We start from the raw sequence: 15,929 nt of genomic DNA, 5'->3' as shown, positions 1-15,929 counted from the left end.
GAAGCAAAAGAGATGAAGAAGATGTGGCAAGGATACACAGAATAATTATACAAAAAAGTCTTAATGACCCACATAACTACAATGGTGTGGTCACTCAAGAGAGGACATCCTCGAGTGTGAAGTCAAGTGAGTTTTAGGAAGCATTACTACTAACAAAGCTAATGGTGAAAGAAACCCTGCTGAGCTTCTATTTAAAATCATGTATGTGGGGTTCTCATATGTATGAACTAAAATCTTATTTCTCCAGTTAATCTGTCTTCTGTCATTTTAATTATTTGACCAGGCAAAAGAACCAGAGAAGTTAATGGGGATGGGAAAAAATAATTAAAATAAAGTAGAAGCACCTTGGACTTCAACCAAAGCTATGATCAAGCATTTAAAAATAAAAAGAAAGTCAACATACAGAAATTAGTTGAATTTCTGTACACTAACAACAGCTGAAAAAAATTTTTTTCAATTCCATTCCCAATAGCATCAAAATCAATTTGATACTTTGGAATAAATTTAACCAAGTAAGAGATGTATAGCCTGAAAATTACAGGATCCTCATGAAAGAACTCTAAGAAGACACAAAAAGGAAGACATTCCACTACCACAGGTCAAAAGCATTTACATCATTAAAATATCCATGTAGGGACTTCCCTGATGGACCAGTGGTTAAGAATCTGTCTTGCAATGTAGGGGACATGGGTTTGATCCCTTGTCAGGAAGCTAAGACCTCACATGCCACAGAGCAACTAAGTCTGCACACCGCAAGGACTTAGTCTGTGTGCCGCAACTAGAGTCTCTGTGTTGTAACAAAGATCCTGTGTGCCACAACTAAGACCTGAGAGAGTCAAATAAATAAAGAAAAAAAGAAGTCCATATCACCCAATACCACCTACAGATTCAATGTAATCCCTAACAAAACCCCAAAGGTATTTTTCATAGAAATATAAAAAACAAATTGAAAAGATCAAGAGATCCTGAATAGACAAAGCAATCTTGAGAAAGAACAAAGCTAGAGGTACACTTTCCTTATTACAATTATATAACAAAGCTATAGAAATTAAAACACTATAGTACTGGCATAAGAATAAACAAAAAGACTAATAGAATAAGATTGAGAGCCCAGAAACAAGCCCCCACAATATGCTAAACTAAGATTTGACAAGGGAGTCAAGAATACTCAATGAGGAAAGGAGAATCTCTTCGACAAATAGTTTTGAGAAAGCTGGACAGCCACATGCAAAAGAATGCAATTGATCCCCAACCTCACACAGCTCAAAAAAAAATGAATTCATAAAAACTTAAAGGCAAAAACAGAAACGTTAAAACACCTAGAAGAAAACACAAGGGGAAACCTACTTAACATGGGTCTTGGTAATGACTTTTTCAATATGACACCAAAAGCATTAGCAACAAAGGCAAAAATAAAAAGTGGGACTTCATCAAGCTGAAAAGTTTTTGCACAGAAAAAGAAACAATTAAAAAATGTACCACTCTGGCATATGGATTATTTTGAGCTAAAGGCTATCAAAAAGTATATATATATATACTACCCTTCCCTTAACTACCTAGAAGAATTTAAGTTAGGGACTTTTTTCCCCCAGAAAAAGATTTATTATCAAAGATAAATTCTATCTCACTGGCCCGATCTGGATGGCAGGGCAAATATATAATTACCAAACATCTGCTCTTCTTATCATCCTGTGAATGACGCTCCTGTCCTTAAAAGCCCCAGGACCCTATCTCATTCCTTAGTGCAGGACAACATATACAATTAATTTTATCTTTCTGTCTCTGAACCTCTTATATGATCTCTGAGTCTCTCATGTTATGTGGGATTCTCATATGTATGAACTAAAATTTTATTTCTCCAGTTAATCTGTCTTATGTCATTTTAATTATTTGACCAGGCAAAAGAACCAGAGAAGTCAATGAGGATGGGAAATTTCCCCCTTCCTGACAGTGTGAATCAGCAAAGAAAACATGAGATATAAATACTCAGCAACATGGACTCCAAGCAACATGGCATTATGCTAAGTGAAATAAGTCAGACAGAGAAAGACAATACTCTATGATAACCCTTATATGTGGAATCTAATTGAATTCAGAGAAACAAAGAGTAGAGTAATAGTTATCACAGGCTGCAAGGTGGGGAAAATGGGGAGGTGTTCAAAGGTTACAAATTTCCAGTTATAACATGAAAAAATTGCTTGGAATCTAACACACAGCATGATGTTTATACTTAGTAATATCAAATTATATACCTGAAAGTTGCTAAGAAAGGAGATCTTAAATGTCCTCACCATGAAAAAGAAATGGTAATTATGTGACATAATGGAAGTTTAGCTAACACTATGGTGGTAATCATTCTGAAATATATAAAAGTACCAAATCAATAGTTGTACAACTTAAACTTATTAATGTTATATGTCAATTGTGTATCAATAAAGTTGGTGGTTGAAGAGACTTAAACTTACCTGAAACTATAAATATACTAGAAAAAAAGAGAGAGAGAAAGCTCTTGGGTACTAATCTGGGCAATATTTTTTGGATGACACAAAAGCACAGGCAACAATAGACAAGAAGGACTGCATCAAAATAAAAAACTCAGCAAAGAAAGTAAGCAACAAATCACAAATGAAACCTACAGAATGGGAGAAAAAATCAGCACACCATATAGCTGATAAGGGATTAATTTCTAAAATATGCTACTCATAATTAAATAAGAAAGATAAAGAGATTTAAAAATAGCAAAGGACCTAAATGGATATTTCTCCAAATAAAAGCCAAATGACCATCAGATACGTGAAAAGGGACTCAACATCACTAATCATCAGGGAAATGTAAATCAAAACCACAACTCACACCTTTTAGGACAGTGTGTTATCAAAGAGAAAAAGACAATAAGTATTAGCAAGAAGGTGGAGAAAATTAAACTTTTATATACTGTTGATGGGAGTGAAAATTGGCACAGTCATTACAGAAAACAGTAGACAGGCTTCTCAAAAATTTAAGTGCACCACCTTAGGATCTAGCAAGCATATTACTGGGTATATACATGCAATATGTTAAACAGATGACTATGGCAATTATTTCATATTGTATATGCATATCAAAATATTAAGTCATACACCTTAAACATATTCTTAAGAAGTTCAAAAACTAAAAAGAGATTTTGTGTGTGTGTTAGTTGCTTAGTCGTGTCCAACTCTTTGCAGCCCCATAGACCACAGCCCCACCAGGCCCCTCTGTCCATGGGATTCTCCAGGCAAGAACACTGGAGTGGGTTGCCATTTCCTTCTCTAAAAGGAACTATAGAAAGAAAGAAAGTGAAGTCACTCAGTCATGTCCGAATCTTTGCAACTCCATGGACTGTAGCCTACCAGGCTCTGCCATCCATGGAATTTTCCAGGCAAGAGTACTGGAGTGGGTTGCCATTTCCTTCTCCAAAAGAGAGACTTTAAACAGAATAAATAATTTAAATATATCTAATTGACCACTGTCTTGGTAATGTTAATGACAATATTGAGGACCAACTATATAGATGTTACAAAACAATACCTTTTCCAAATATACTCTCACAACGTGCATCAATATCTTGGCAGCCTCCATCAAAACAATAAGCTTTTCCTCCTTCACATTCCTGTCCATTGAGTATAGTTATATCAGCCGGGCACATTCCTGAGCTTCCATTACAAAACTCAGGAATATCACATTCAGGATGTGCAGTGGGCCTACATACAGCACCTGCTTCCATAAACTAGTAGAAATTAAAATATAAAAAGTAAAGCATTATATATGATTATTGTGTTTACCAATATTTAATCTTGCTCTAATTCCATGTATAGCTTGATGAAGTACTTATTCATTAGTGTCTCTCAGTATCTTCCTGTTATAAAAATTATAATAGTCATATTGAAAAAACTGAATGTTATCAACCAAAACAAGAGGTAAGGAATATGCACAAGGAAAAGTATATTACAAACATGATACAATGAGAGCCCAAGTTTTGGCTAGAAGGCAGGAAAATTAGCTTTTAGCTTGGGATAATTATTGCTTTAGGGAAAATTGTGAAATTTAGGTACTTTCTAAATAAAATATACTTATTCAAACCATAGTTTTAAAGTATGGAATATCGGTAATTCTATGAAAATGTGAAACCAAAATAACTGAGAATAGAATGCAAAGAATGATTAAAAAGGGGGTTCAACTACTAAACTCTTTGGGAAATAAGGAACCCAATAGTAAACTTTCTCCTGACTTATCCTATGGGTCATTAACATTTTCATGTATAGCATTCTTAAAATTTATATAAAGAACATTAATTGGGCATTTATCTCCTACTTCTTAATTGATGGCTTCTAGTTTATACTATAAAGATCACAGAGGAAAGAATTAACCATGGTAAGATTCCAGGGGTGGGTAGGGGGAACCATATCAGTTAACTAAAGTGAAGAACACAGAACCAGTGGCAGGTCATTCAATAGAGGGGTTCTCATGTGATGAATCTGTCACATATATGTTGGAAGAGCTGAAAAGTAAAACAGGGGACAGGAATGAACATCTTCATCATATAAGCTAAAACATAACCTTTAAGTCAAATGGTCTTTGTATAACAAATCCATAGTTTAAATTTGTGCTGACATGCAGCATTTGGAAAGTGTTATATCTAGTGAGTTTCATTATTTATGCATTTATTGGAAATTGCTTTATCTTTCAATTACATACTCACAAATACCCATCACAACCTAAAAGATCATTTTTATAAAGATATAAATATTGGATAAAAGAAATGAAAATAGTCCCTTTCAATGAAGATGTTCTACATCAAAGAATTCTGTCATAGCTGGCAATCAAGGCTTAAAACCAATAGCATCATTAGGGAGAATAATGGCATTATAAGGAGGACTCAACATCCAACTATAATTCGTAAAATTAGACACATCACTCTGAACTTATTTTTGTCTTTACATGAAAAGTTATGTATTTTGAGTTACAGCTAAGAGTCTGTATTCAAAAGTAACCAAGACACATTTCATTTTATACTTAGAAGATGGTAACAAACTAAAATCGTACTTGACAGTCGTCACAGCATGATCCTTCACTGCATTCTGTTTCTGGTTTCATCAGACAAGTAAGAGGATCACAACAGCTATCAGGTCCACAATCCTATAAATGAGTGGAATACACAATAAAACTATGTCATGGAAATAATATAAACTTTGGCAAGAGCTATGTTACACAGTTTTTTAATTGGGGGGGGAATATGCATGCTATCAACATTTATAGACTTTTGCATCTTTAAACAATTAAAATTCTATGGTGGAACTTACTCTTAATCAACTAGAAAACTGGGAAGAATATATAAAACAACTTTTTTTTTAGAAACTAAATATTATAACAGAGAAGAGTGGCACCTCCAGTGACTAAATGGTGAGAGGAAAGGGGAGATACAGATCAAAGGGTACAGACTCTCATTGATAAAATGAGTCTGTTGTCAGGATCTATAGTTAACAATACTGCATTATACAGGGGACATTTGCTAAGAAGATAAAAATGTTTTTAATGATAACTGTGTGAGATGATGGACATTTCAACTGGTTTGATCATGGGAACCATTTCACAATGTATACATACATGAAAACCTCACATTGTACATCTGTAAACCTTAAACCATATACAATTTTTATTTGCTAATGATACCTCAATAAATCAGGGCGGGGGGGAGAGGTAGGTATGGGACTTCCCTGGAGGAAGTGGTTAAGACTCCATGCTTCCAATACAAGGCATGCGGGTTAGATCCCCCATGGAAATAAGATCCCACATTCTTTGGGATACAGTCAAAAAATAAAGTTTAAAAAAATTTAAAAGGGGTGAGTAGAGTTTAGACCCACTGCAAAGTTAGAAAGAACAGTCCCCAAGAGTGTCCTCATTTTCACCAATCACAAGCTCAGTGGATTCGCAAAACCACACTCAGGTTTTATAATTTACTGGAAGAACTCATAGAACACACTGAAAGCTGTTAATACTCACAGTTATGGTCTATTATATGGAAAGGATACAAATTAAAATCAGTCAAGAGAAAAAGCACTGAGGACAGAATTCAGGAAAAGCACTGAACATGGAGCTTCTACTGCCTTTCCCCCATGGAATCACAGACACATCACTCTCCTAGCACTGATAACATGATGCTTCCTAACGAGTTCTATGAGGCCAGTGTTAGCCTAATATCAAGACCAAAGACATTTCAAGAAAGGAAAATTATATATCAATAAACATATATCTCATAAATAAATCTAGATCAATCAATAAATAGATCTAATAAACACAGATGCAAAAATCCTCAACAAAAAAAAAATTAGGAAATTGAATCCAACAATGTACAAAAATAATTACATCATACAACCAAGTAGGATTCATCACAAGCATGAAAGGATGGCTTATTATGCAAATATCCATTAATACAATCAATAATACTGATAGACTAAAGAAGAAAAATCAATGGCCCTCACAATTGCTGTAGAGAAAGCATTTGACAAAATCTAAAATCACTTATAAAAATGTTAGCAAACTAGAAATAGAGGAAACGTCTTCAATTTGGTAACAACATCTAGAAAAAAAATCTTATAGGATCTGTATGATGAAAACTATAAAACTTGAAGAAAATCAAAGAAAGTATAAATAAATGAAGAGAATGTTCATGTTCATGAATTGTTAAAATGTCAGTTCTTCACAACTTGATGTTCAATGAAATTACAATAAAAAGTCCAGCAATTGTTTTTTGAATTGTCAAACTGATTCTAAGGTTTATATGGAAAAGCAAAAGACAGAGTAGCCAACATAATGTTGAGGAAGAGAAAGGAGAAGGAGGAGGAGCAATAGAAGGAAGAAAACGGCAGGACTTAAAATACCCAGTTTCAAAAATCAATAAAAACTATAATTATGGCACTGTAGTATGTACAAAGGAAATCAGTCCTGAATATTCATTGGAAGGACTGATGCTGAAGCTGAAACTCCAATACTTTGGCCACCTGATGCGAAGAGCTGACTCATTTGAAAAGACCCTGATGCTGGGAAAGATTGAGGGCAGCAGAAAAAGGGGACAACAGAGGATGAGATGCTTGGATGGCATCACCGACTCAATGGACATGGGTTTGGGTGGACTCCAGGACTTTGTGATGGACAGGGAGGCCTGGCGTGCTGCGGGGTCGCAGAAGAGTCGGACAAGACTGAGCGACTGAACTGAACTGAAGTACGTACAAAAAAATAGATAAAATAGTTTATTAGAACAAAATGGAGACCTCAGAAATTAACCTACATAGAGATAATAAAATCTTTGATAGTGGAACAAATATAAATCAGTGGAGAAAAGGTTTTCAATAAATGGTGTTGGAACAACTGGGCATTCACATGAAAAACTCTAGATATTGACTCAACACATTTCACACACACACACACAAATAATAATTCAAAGGGATCATAAATCTAAAATTAAATTCCAAAACTATAAAATTTCTAGGGGGTTAGATTTAAGGGGGTAAATCTACTGTCGAGTGTTCTTTCACAATAAATAAACGGGAATAATACCAATCTTAAACAAATTATTTCAAAAGGTAGGAGTAGGGAGCATATTCCAACCCTTTTTATGAGCCCATAATTCATTGAAACATGTGAAACGTCATGTATGAAACGAGATGCCAGTCCAGGTTCAATGCACGATGCGGATGCTTGGGGCTGGTGCACTGGGACGACCCATAGGGATGGTGTGGGGAGGGAGGAGGGAGGAGGGTTCAGGATGGGAAACACATGTATACTAATTAAATAATTTTCTATTAAAGAAAAAAAAAAGAAAAAAAAAACAGAAGAAAAGATTGTAAAAAAAGAAAAAAACTACAGACCACAATCCCCTTCTAAAAATAAGTTCCATAATCCTGAACAAAATGGTAAATTAAAATGTTTATATATATATATAAAATAACCCAAGTGGGGCTAATCTCAAGGTTGCATGATAGCTGGGTTAGTACTCAAAAAGCAATGAATGAAATGCATCATATTAATAGAAGAAAAAAAAAACAGAAAATTCATATGATCAGCTCAATAGAAACAGAAATATTTGACAATATTCAACACTAATTTTTAATTGAAAATTCTTAGCTAACTAAGATTACACTTAATGTAGAGAAATTGAAAGCATTTCCCCTAAGATCAAGAACATGGCAATAACACCCACTCTCAATATGCCTATTCAGTTTTTGGAACTTTATTTCTGAGGTCTCCATTGTGTTCTAATAAACTCTTTGTCTATTTTTTGTGTGTACTATATTGCCATTATTATAGTTTTTATTAAGTTTTGAAACTGGGTATTTTCAGTCCTTCAGTTTTCCTGAAGACCTTAGCTAGAGTAATTGGGAAAGACAAAAAAAAAAAAAAAAGGAAAGTTAACCAAATAAAAAGAGAAGTAAAACTGTGGTTATTTGCTGATAATATGATCCTATATACAGAAAATCTCGAAGAACCATCAAAAAACTAGAGTTACTCAATGATTTCAGTTAAGTGGCAAGATACAAAGTCAACATACAGAAATCAATCACATTCCTTTAATAATGAAGATTCTAAAATAGAAATATTAAAAATCCATCCCATTCACAACAGTATTAAAAACAACAAAATACTTAGGAATAATTTTAACCAAGAAAGTGAAAGATCTGCCTAATAAAAATCACAAAACTTTGCTGAAGAAAATTTTTAAAAAGATATGAAGACAAGAAGAAATGGAAAGATATCCTATGTTCATGGATTGGAAAAATTAATATTATTCAAACGGCTATGACACAAAACCATCTACAGAGTCAACATAATCCCCATAAAAATATCAAAGGCATTCTTCACGATAATAGAGAAAACAATCCTAAACTTTGCATGGAAGCTCAAAAGACTACAAATAGGCAAAATAATTCCTAGGGAAAAAAAAAAAAAAACCTGGCGGTATCATGCTTCTGAAATTCTAACTAAACTACAAAGCCACAGTAATAAAAGCCACAGGTATGTGGAAACACAAAAGATCCCCAACAGCCAAAACAATCTTGAGAAAGAAAAACAAAGCTGGAAGTATCACAGTCTTTGATTTCAAATTATAGCTGGTCCTCCATATGTGTTAGTTATGCACCATGGATTCAACCAATCTTAGATTGAAATTATTCAGAAAAAAATCCAGAAAGTTCCAAAAAGCAAAACTTAAATTTGCTGCATTCTGGCAATTATTTACATAGCATTTACATTTTATATACAAATATTTACAAATCATTTACATTGTACTAGGTATTAGAAGTAATCTAGAAATTATTTAAAATAGTAGGCGTATATTGGTAGGTTATGTGCCATTTATAAAAGAATTTTAACATGCATGGATTTTAGCATCCTTTAAGGGTCCTAGAACCAATCTCCTGTAGATATCAAGGGACAACCATTTCCTATAAAGCTACAGTAAGTAAAACAGTATGTTTTGCTTCCTACAAAGTTACCATAGTCAAAACAGAACGGTACTGGCACAGAGTCACAGATCGATGGAACACAATTGAGAGCACAAAAATAAACCCACACATGCACAGACAATAAATTTACAACAAAGAATACACTACAGAGAAAGGAGAGTCTCTTCAAAAAATGGTGTCGAGAAAACTGTATGGCCACATGCAAAAGAAAGAAACTAGACTACTACCTCACATCATAAAGAAAAATGAACTCAAAATGGATTGATTTGAATATAAGACATGAATCCAAAAAATTCCTAGAAGAAAATGTAGGCAATAATCTCACTGATATCAATCTCATAAGGGTAAGGTTTTTGTCACTCTGAATTGAAAGGCAAGATAAACAAAAGCAGAATAAACAAACAGGACTACATCAAACTAAAATGTTTCCTCACAGCAAAGAAAACCATCTCAAATGAAAAAGCAACTTACTGAATGAAAATATATTTGCAAATCATATATCTGATATGGAGTTAATATCCAAAATACATAAAACACATATACAACTCAATAACAAACAACCTGACTAAAATAATGGACACAGAACCTGAACAGACATTTCCAAAGAAGACACAGAGATGGCCAACAGGCACATGAAAAGATGATCAATATAATTATTAGAAAATGCAAATTAAACTACAATAAGACATCACACACCTTTTAGAATAACTATCATCAAAAATAAAACATAACAAATGTTGGAGAGAACACAGAGAAAAGGGAACCCTAGTCCGCTATTGGTAGGACTAAAAATCGGTGCAGCCACTATGGAAAACATTACGGTGATTACTCAAAAACTAAGAATCAAATTATCATACAATCCGCTACTCCACTTCTGGGTATTTATCCAAATAATACAAACACACTAACTAGAAAAAAATATATGCACTCTGTTTATTGCAGCATTATTTATAACCAAGATGTGGGAACAACCTAAGGGGCTTCCCTGGTGGCTCAGATGGTAAAGAATTCACCTGTAATACAGGAGATGCAGATTCAATTCCTGGTCAGGAAGATTGCCTGGAGAAGGAAATGGCTACCTACTCCAATATTCTTGCAATATCCTTACATGGGAGACTCCCATGTAAGAAGCCTGGTAGCAGGCTTGGGGTCCTTGGGGTCACAAAGAGTCAGACAAGACTGAGCGACTAAACATGCACAAGTATGGAAACAACCTAAGTGTCCACTGGTGGAAGAATGGATAAAGAAGCCCAGTATACATAAGCAATGGAATACTTCATGCTCCATCCCTCGGAAATGTCCGACTCTTTGCAGCTCTGCAGACTGTAGCCTGTCAGACACCTCCTCCTCCTTGCTGGGATTTTCCCAGCAAGAATACTGGAGTGAGTTGCCATTTCCTTCTCCAGGGGATCTTCCCAACCCAGGCATCAACCAGGGTCTCCTGCATTGCAGGCAGATTCTTTACCACTGAGCCACAGGGGAAGTCAATGGAATACTTACTCATCCATAAAAAGAATGAAACCTTGCTGTTTGCAACAACATGGATGAACCTTGAAAGTATTACACTAAGAGAAATAACTCAAATGGAGAAAGACACCATATAATTTCATTCATATGTAAAATCTAAAAAAGAACAAAGCACTCAAAAAAGCCAACTAAACAAAACCAAAAAACCTCAGAGATACAGAAATCAGATTAGTGGTTACCAGAAGGAAGTGGTTTAGGAAGTAAGAGAAATGGGTGAAGGGAGTCAACCCTTTGGCATTGGATGGTAAGCAGACTTGTGGTGCTGATCACTTTGTAATGTATACAGATGTTTAATTAGAATGCTGTACATCTGAAACTTATATAATAAAACAAACACCAATATGATACTGGGACACAAATAAACGTGTCAATCAGCCAAAGGGAACAGAGAATTCAAAATTAAACTCTGGCATATATGGTATACTAATATTCAACAAGGAAGTCAAGAGTATCCAATGAGGAAAGTATACTCTTTTCAACAACCAGGAAAACTAGAGAAACACATGCAAAACAATGACATTGACTCCTATCCCACAATACCCAGAGAAATTAGCTCAAAATGGATCAAAGACTTAAACATAAGATCTGATACCATGAAACCCCTAGAAGGAAATGTAGGGAAGAACCTTAGATACTGATCTTGGGTATAAATTCTGGAGCATGAGGCCAAACTGCAGCATGGACAAACTACAAAAGAAAAAAATCAACAAACGGGACATCAAACTCAAAACCTTCTGCGCCTCAAAAGAAACACTTACCAAAATGAAAAAAAAAACCTACATGATGGGAGAAAAATTCTGCAAAGCATGTATCAGATAAGGGGTTAATATTAAACATATATAAAGAACTTTTTCAATCTGATAACAAAAAAAAAAAACACTCCAATTTTAAAATGAACAGAAGAACTAGATGTTTTTCTGAAAAGACATACAGATGGCCAATAGGTACATGAAAAGACACTCAACATCACCAATCATCAAGAAATACGAATCAAAACCACAATGAGACATCACTTCCCACCTATTAGAATGGTTATCAGTAAGAATACAAGAGACAACACATACTGGAAAGGATGTGGTGAAAAGGGAAGCTTTATATATTGTTGGTGGGAATGTAAATTGGTCCAACCAATTGGTCCACTGTGCAAAATAATATGGAGGTTGCTCAAAAAATTAAAAATAGACCTAACATATGGTCCAGCAATTCCACTTCTAAGTATATACCCAAAGAAAATGAAAACTTAATTTCAAAGAGATATATGCACTCTGTATTTATCACAGTATTATTTACAATACCAAAGATATAGAAACACCCAAAACATCCATCAATGGATTAATAGATAAAAAAGATGTGCTACACACACACAATGGAATGTTTTTCAGCCAAGAAAACAGAAGCGATCCTCGCATTTTCAACAACATGTACAAACCTTGAGCACATTATGCTAATGAGATAAGTCAAACAGAGAAAAGAAGAATTGTGTGATATCACACATATGTGGAATCTAAAAAATTTAAATCTGTGAAAAAAACAGAGTAAAATACTCATTACCAGAGGTTGTGGAAACAAAGGAATAAGAGTGATGGTATTTAAGGTACAAACTTGTAACAGATAATAAATAAGCCATAGAAATCTACTGCACAATATAATGAATATAGGCAATACTACTTTACTATACTGCTAAGCCACTTTAGTCGTGTCCGACTCTGTGCGACCCCATAGACAGCAGCCCACCAGGCTCCGCCGTCCCTGGGATTCTCCAGGCAAGAACACTGGAATGAGTTGCCATTTCCTTCTCCAATGCAGGAAAGTGAAAAGTGAAAGTGAAGTCGCTCAGTCGCGTCCAACTCTTAGTGACCCCATGGACTGCAGCCCACCAGGCTCCTCCATCCATGGAATTTTCCAGGCAAGAGTACTGGAGTGGGGTGCCATTGCCTTCTCCGACTTTACTATAGTGAAACGCAAAGGAGAAAAGGAAAGATATATTTATCTGGATGCAGAGTTCCAGAGATTAGCAAGGAGAAATAAGAAAGCCTTCCTAAGTGATCAATGCAAAGAAACAGAGAAAAAATATAATGGGAAAGACTAGCCATCTCTTCAAGAAAATTAGAGATACCAAGGGAACATTTCAAGCAAAGATGGGTGCAATAAGAGACAGAAATGGTATCAACCTAACAGAAGCAGAAGATATTAAGAAAAGGTGGCAACAATACACAGAAGAACTACACAAAAAAATATCTTAGTGAGCCAGATAACCACGATGATGTAATCACTCACGTAGAGCCAGACATCCTGGAGTGTGAAAACAAGTGGGCCTTAGGAAGCATCATTACGAACAAAGCTAGTGCAGGTGATGGAATTCCAGCTGAGTTTTTTCAAATCCTAAAAGATGATGGTGTGAAAGTGCTGCACTCAATATGCCAGCAAATTTGGAAAATAGCCGTGGCCACAGGACTAGAAAGGTCAGTTTTATATCCAATCCCAAAGAAAGGCATGGAGAAGGGAATGGCAACCCACTCTAGTATTCTCACCTGGAAAATCCCATGCACAGAGGAGCCTGGCGGGCTACAGCCTATGGGGTCGCAGAGCTGGACACCTTTGAGTGACTAAGCACACAAGAAAAGCAATGCCAAAGAATGTTCAAACTACCACACAATTGCACTCATCTCACACGCTAGCAAAGTAGTACTCAAAATTCTCCAGGATACGCTTCAACAGTACATGCACCAAGAACTTTCAGATGTTCAAGCTGGATTTAGAAAAGGCAGCGGAACCAGATATCAAATTGCCAACATCCGTTGGATCATAGAAAAAGCAAGCGAGTTCCAGAAAAACATCTACTTCTGCTTCACTGACAGCACTAAAGATGCTTCAGCTTCACTGACTACACTTTAACTGTGTGGATCACAACAAATTGGAAAATTCTTCAAGAGATGGGAATACCAGACCACCTTACCTGCCTCCTGAGAAACCTGTATGCAGATCAAGAAGCAACAGTTAGAACTGGACATGAAACAACAGACTGGTTCCAAATTGGGAAAGGAGTACATCAAGGTTGTATATTGTCACCTTGCTTATATAACTTACACGCAGAGTACATCATGCGAAATGCCAGGCTGGATGAAGCACAAGCTGGAATCAAGATTGCCGGGACAAATATCAAAAACCTCAGACATGCAGATGACACCACCCTTATGGCAGAAAGCAAAGAGAAACTAAAAGTGCCCCCTGATGAAGGTCAAAGAGGAAAGTGAAAAAGCTGGCTTAAAACTCAACATTCAAAAAACTAAGATCATGGCATCTGATCCCATTACTTCATGGCAAATAGATGGGGAAACAATGGAAACAGTGACAGACTTTATCATCTTGGGCTCCAAAATCACCGCAGATGGTGACTGCAGCCATGAAATTAAAAAACGCTTGCTCTTTGGAAGAAAAGCTATGACCAACCTAGATACATGTTGAAAAGCAAAGACATTACTTTGCTGATAAAGGTCCATATAGTCAAAGCTATGGTTTTTCCAGTAGTCAAGTATGGGTGTGAGAACCGGACCATAAAGAAAGCTGAACACCAAAGAACTTACGCTTTTGAACTGTGGTGTTGGAGAAGACTCTTGAGAGTGCCCTGGACTGCAAAGAGATCAAACCAGTCAATCCTAACGGAAACCGTCCTGAATATTCGTTGGAAGGACTGATGCTGAAGCTGAAGCTCTTGTACTTTGGCCACCTGATTTGAAGAGCTGACTCATTAGAAAAGACCCTGATGCTGGGAAAGACTGAAGGCAGGAGGAGAAGGGGACGACAGAGGATGAGATGGTTGGATGGCATCACCAACTCGATGGATATGAGTTCAAGCAATCTCTGGGAGATGGTGATGGACAGGGAAGCCTGGCGTGCTTCAGTCTATGGGGTCACAAATAGTCGGACATGACTGAGCAATTGAACAACAACAAATGTACTATACTTATGCGAGTGTGTGTGTGTGTGTGTGTGTGTGTGTACATGCTCAGTCACATCCAACTCTTTGAGACCCCATGAACTGTAGCCTGCAAGGCTCCTCTGTCCATAGGATTCTCCAGGCAAGGATACTGGAGTGGATGGCCATTTCTTCTCCAAGGGATCTTCCTGACCCAGGGATTAAACTTGCATCTCTTTTGTCTCTTGCATTGGCAGGCAAACCCCAACTGGGAATCCCTATAATTATGTAATGTAGTAAACATCACCACATCAGCAATCAGATAACAATACATAAACATATATAAATATATCACAGTAACACACTATACAACCTAAACTTATAATATTTTACTTCAAATTTATTCAATAAAAAAACGCTCAGAAATAAATTTCCTCAATATGGTAAAGCACATCTATTTTAAAAAAAGCTTATATCTAATATCATATTTAATGTTAAAAGTTAGAAAACTTTCTCCCTAAAAGTAAGAACAAAGGAAAGAAAGCCACTCTCAGAACTTCTAATAAAAACTATAATTCAGAAAAGTCCACTGCAATTTTTATACTAGTGATATAATTGCTAAGTAAAATTTTTAAACTATCAAAATACGCAATCTATAGAAAAAATAAATAAAGAAGATCTGAATAAGTTAAGAGATACACAAGGTGCACAGACTGGCATAACTAATATTGGTAAGAAGGTAATTCCCCTCAAATTGATATATGAATACAACACAGTTCAAATCAAAGTCTCTACAATTATATGCCAATTCTTCAACTTACATGGAAACAAACTGGTCCTAGAAAAGTAAAAGTATCTTGAAAAAGAAGACCAAAGTTTATTGATTTACACAAAATGTTTTTAAGACTTACTGTAAAAGTACGTTAGTTAAGACTGTGGAATTGGCATAAGGACAGACAAATACACAGAAAAGTATTAAGGGAAAGACACATACATATAGTTGTTTA

General features: G+C 35.6%; 1 protein-coding gene across 11 annotated transcripts in view; it reads right to left on the bottom strand.

Annotated features, from left to right (window-relative positions):
- The window catches only part of ADAM32 (ADAM metallopeptidase domain 32), a 180,539-nt gene that overhangs the window by 68,674 nt on the left and 95,936 nt on the right, over positions 1 to 15,929 (bottom strand). For 7 of the 11 annotated variants that reach the window (XR_015156223.1, XR_015156224.1, XR_015156225.1 and 4 more), the window contains 2 exons: positions 5,065 to 5,157; positions 3,550 to 3,748 (listed from right to left, as the gene is read on the bottom strand). Coding sequence is in view for 8 of the 11 variants with exons in the window: in XM_086380389.1 (XP_086236515.1) it covers positions 3,550 to 3,748; positions 5,065 to 5,157 (292 nt within the window). In the remaining 3 variants the exon portion in view is untranslated. The remainder of the gene's footprint in view (positions 1 to 3,549; positions 3,749 to 5,064; positions 5,158 to 15,929) is intronic. The other 4 variants (XM_086380384.1, XM_086380386.1, XM_086380387.1 and 1 more) reach the window with 1 other exon arrangement.

Source organism: Bos grunniens, chromosome 27 (genome assembly GCF_055505025.1).
Source record: "Bos grunniens cultivar Pamir isolate PY7600 chromosome 27, Bosgru_T2T1.0, whole genome shotgun sequence".
NCBI classification, from domain to species: Eukaryota; Metazoa; Chordata; class Mammalia; order Artiodactyla; family Bovidae; genus Bos; species Bos grunniens.
The sequence above is the reverse complement of the archived record's forward strand: the minus strand, read 5'-3'. Positions and strand labels throughout refer to the sequence as shown.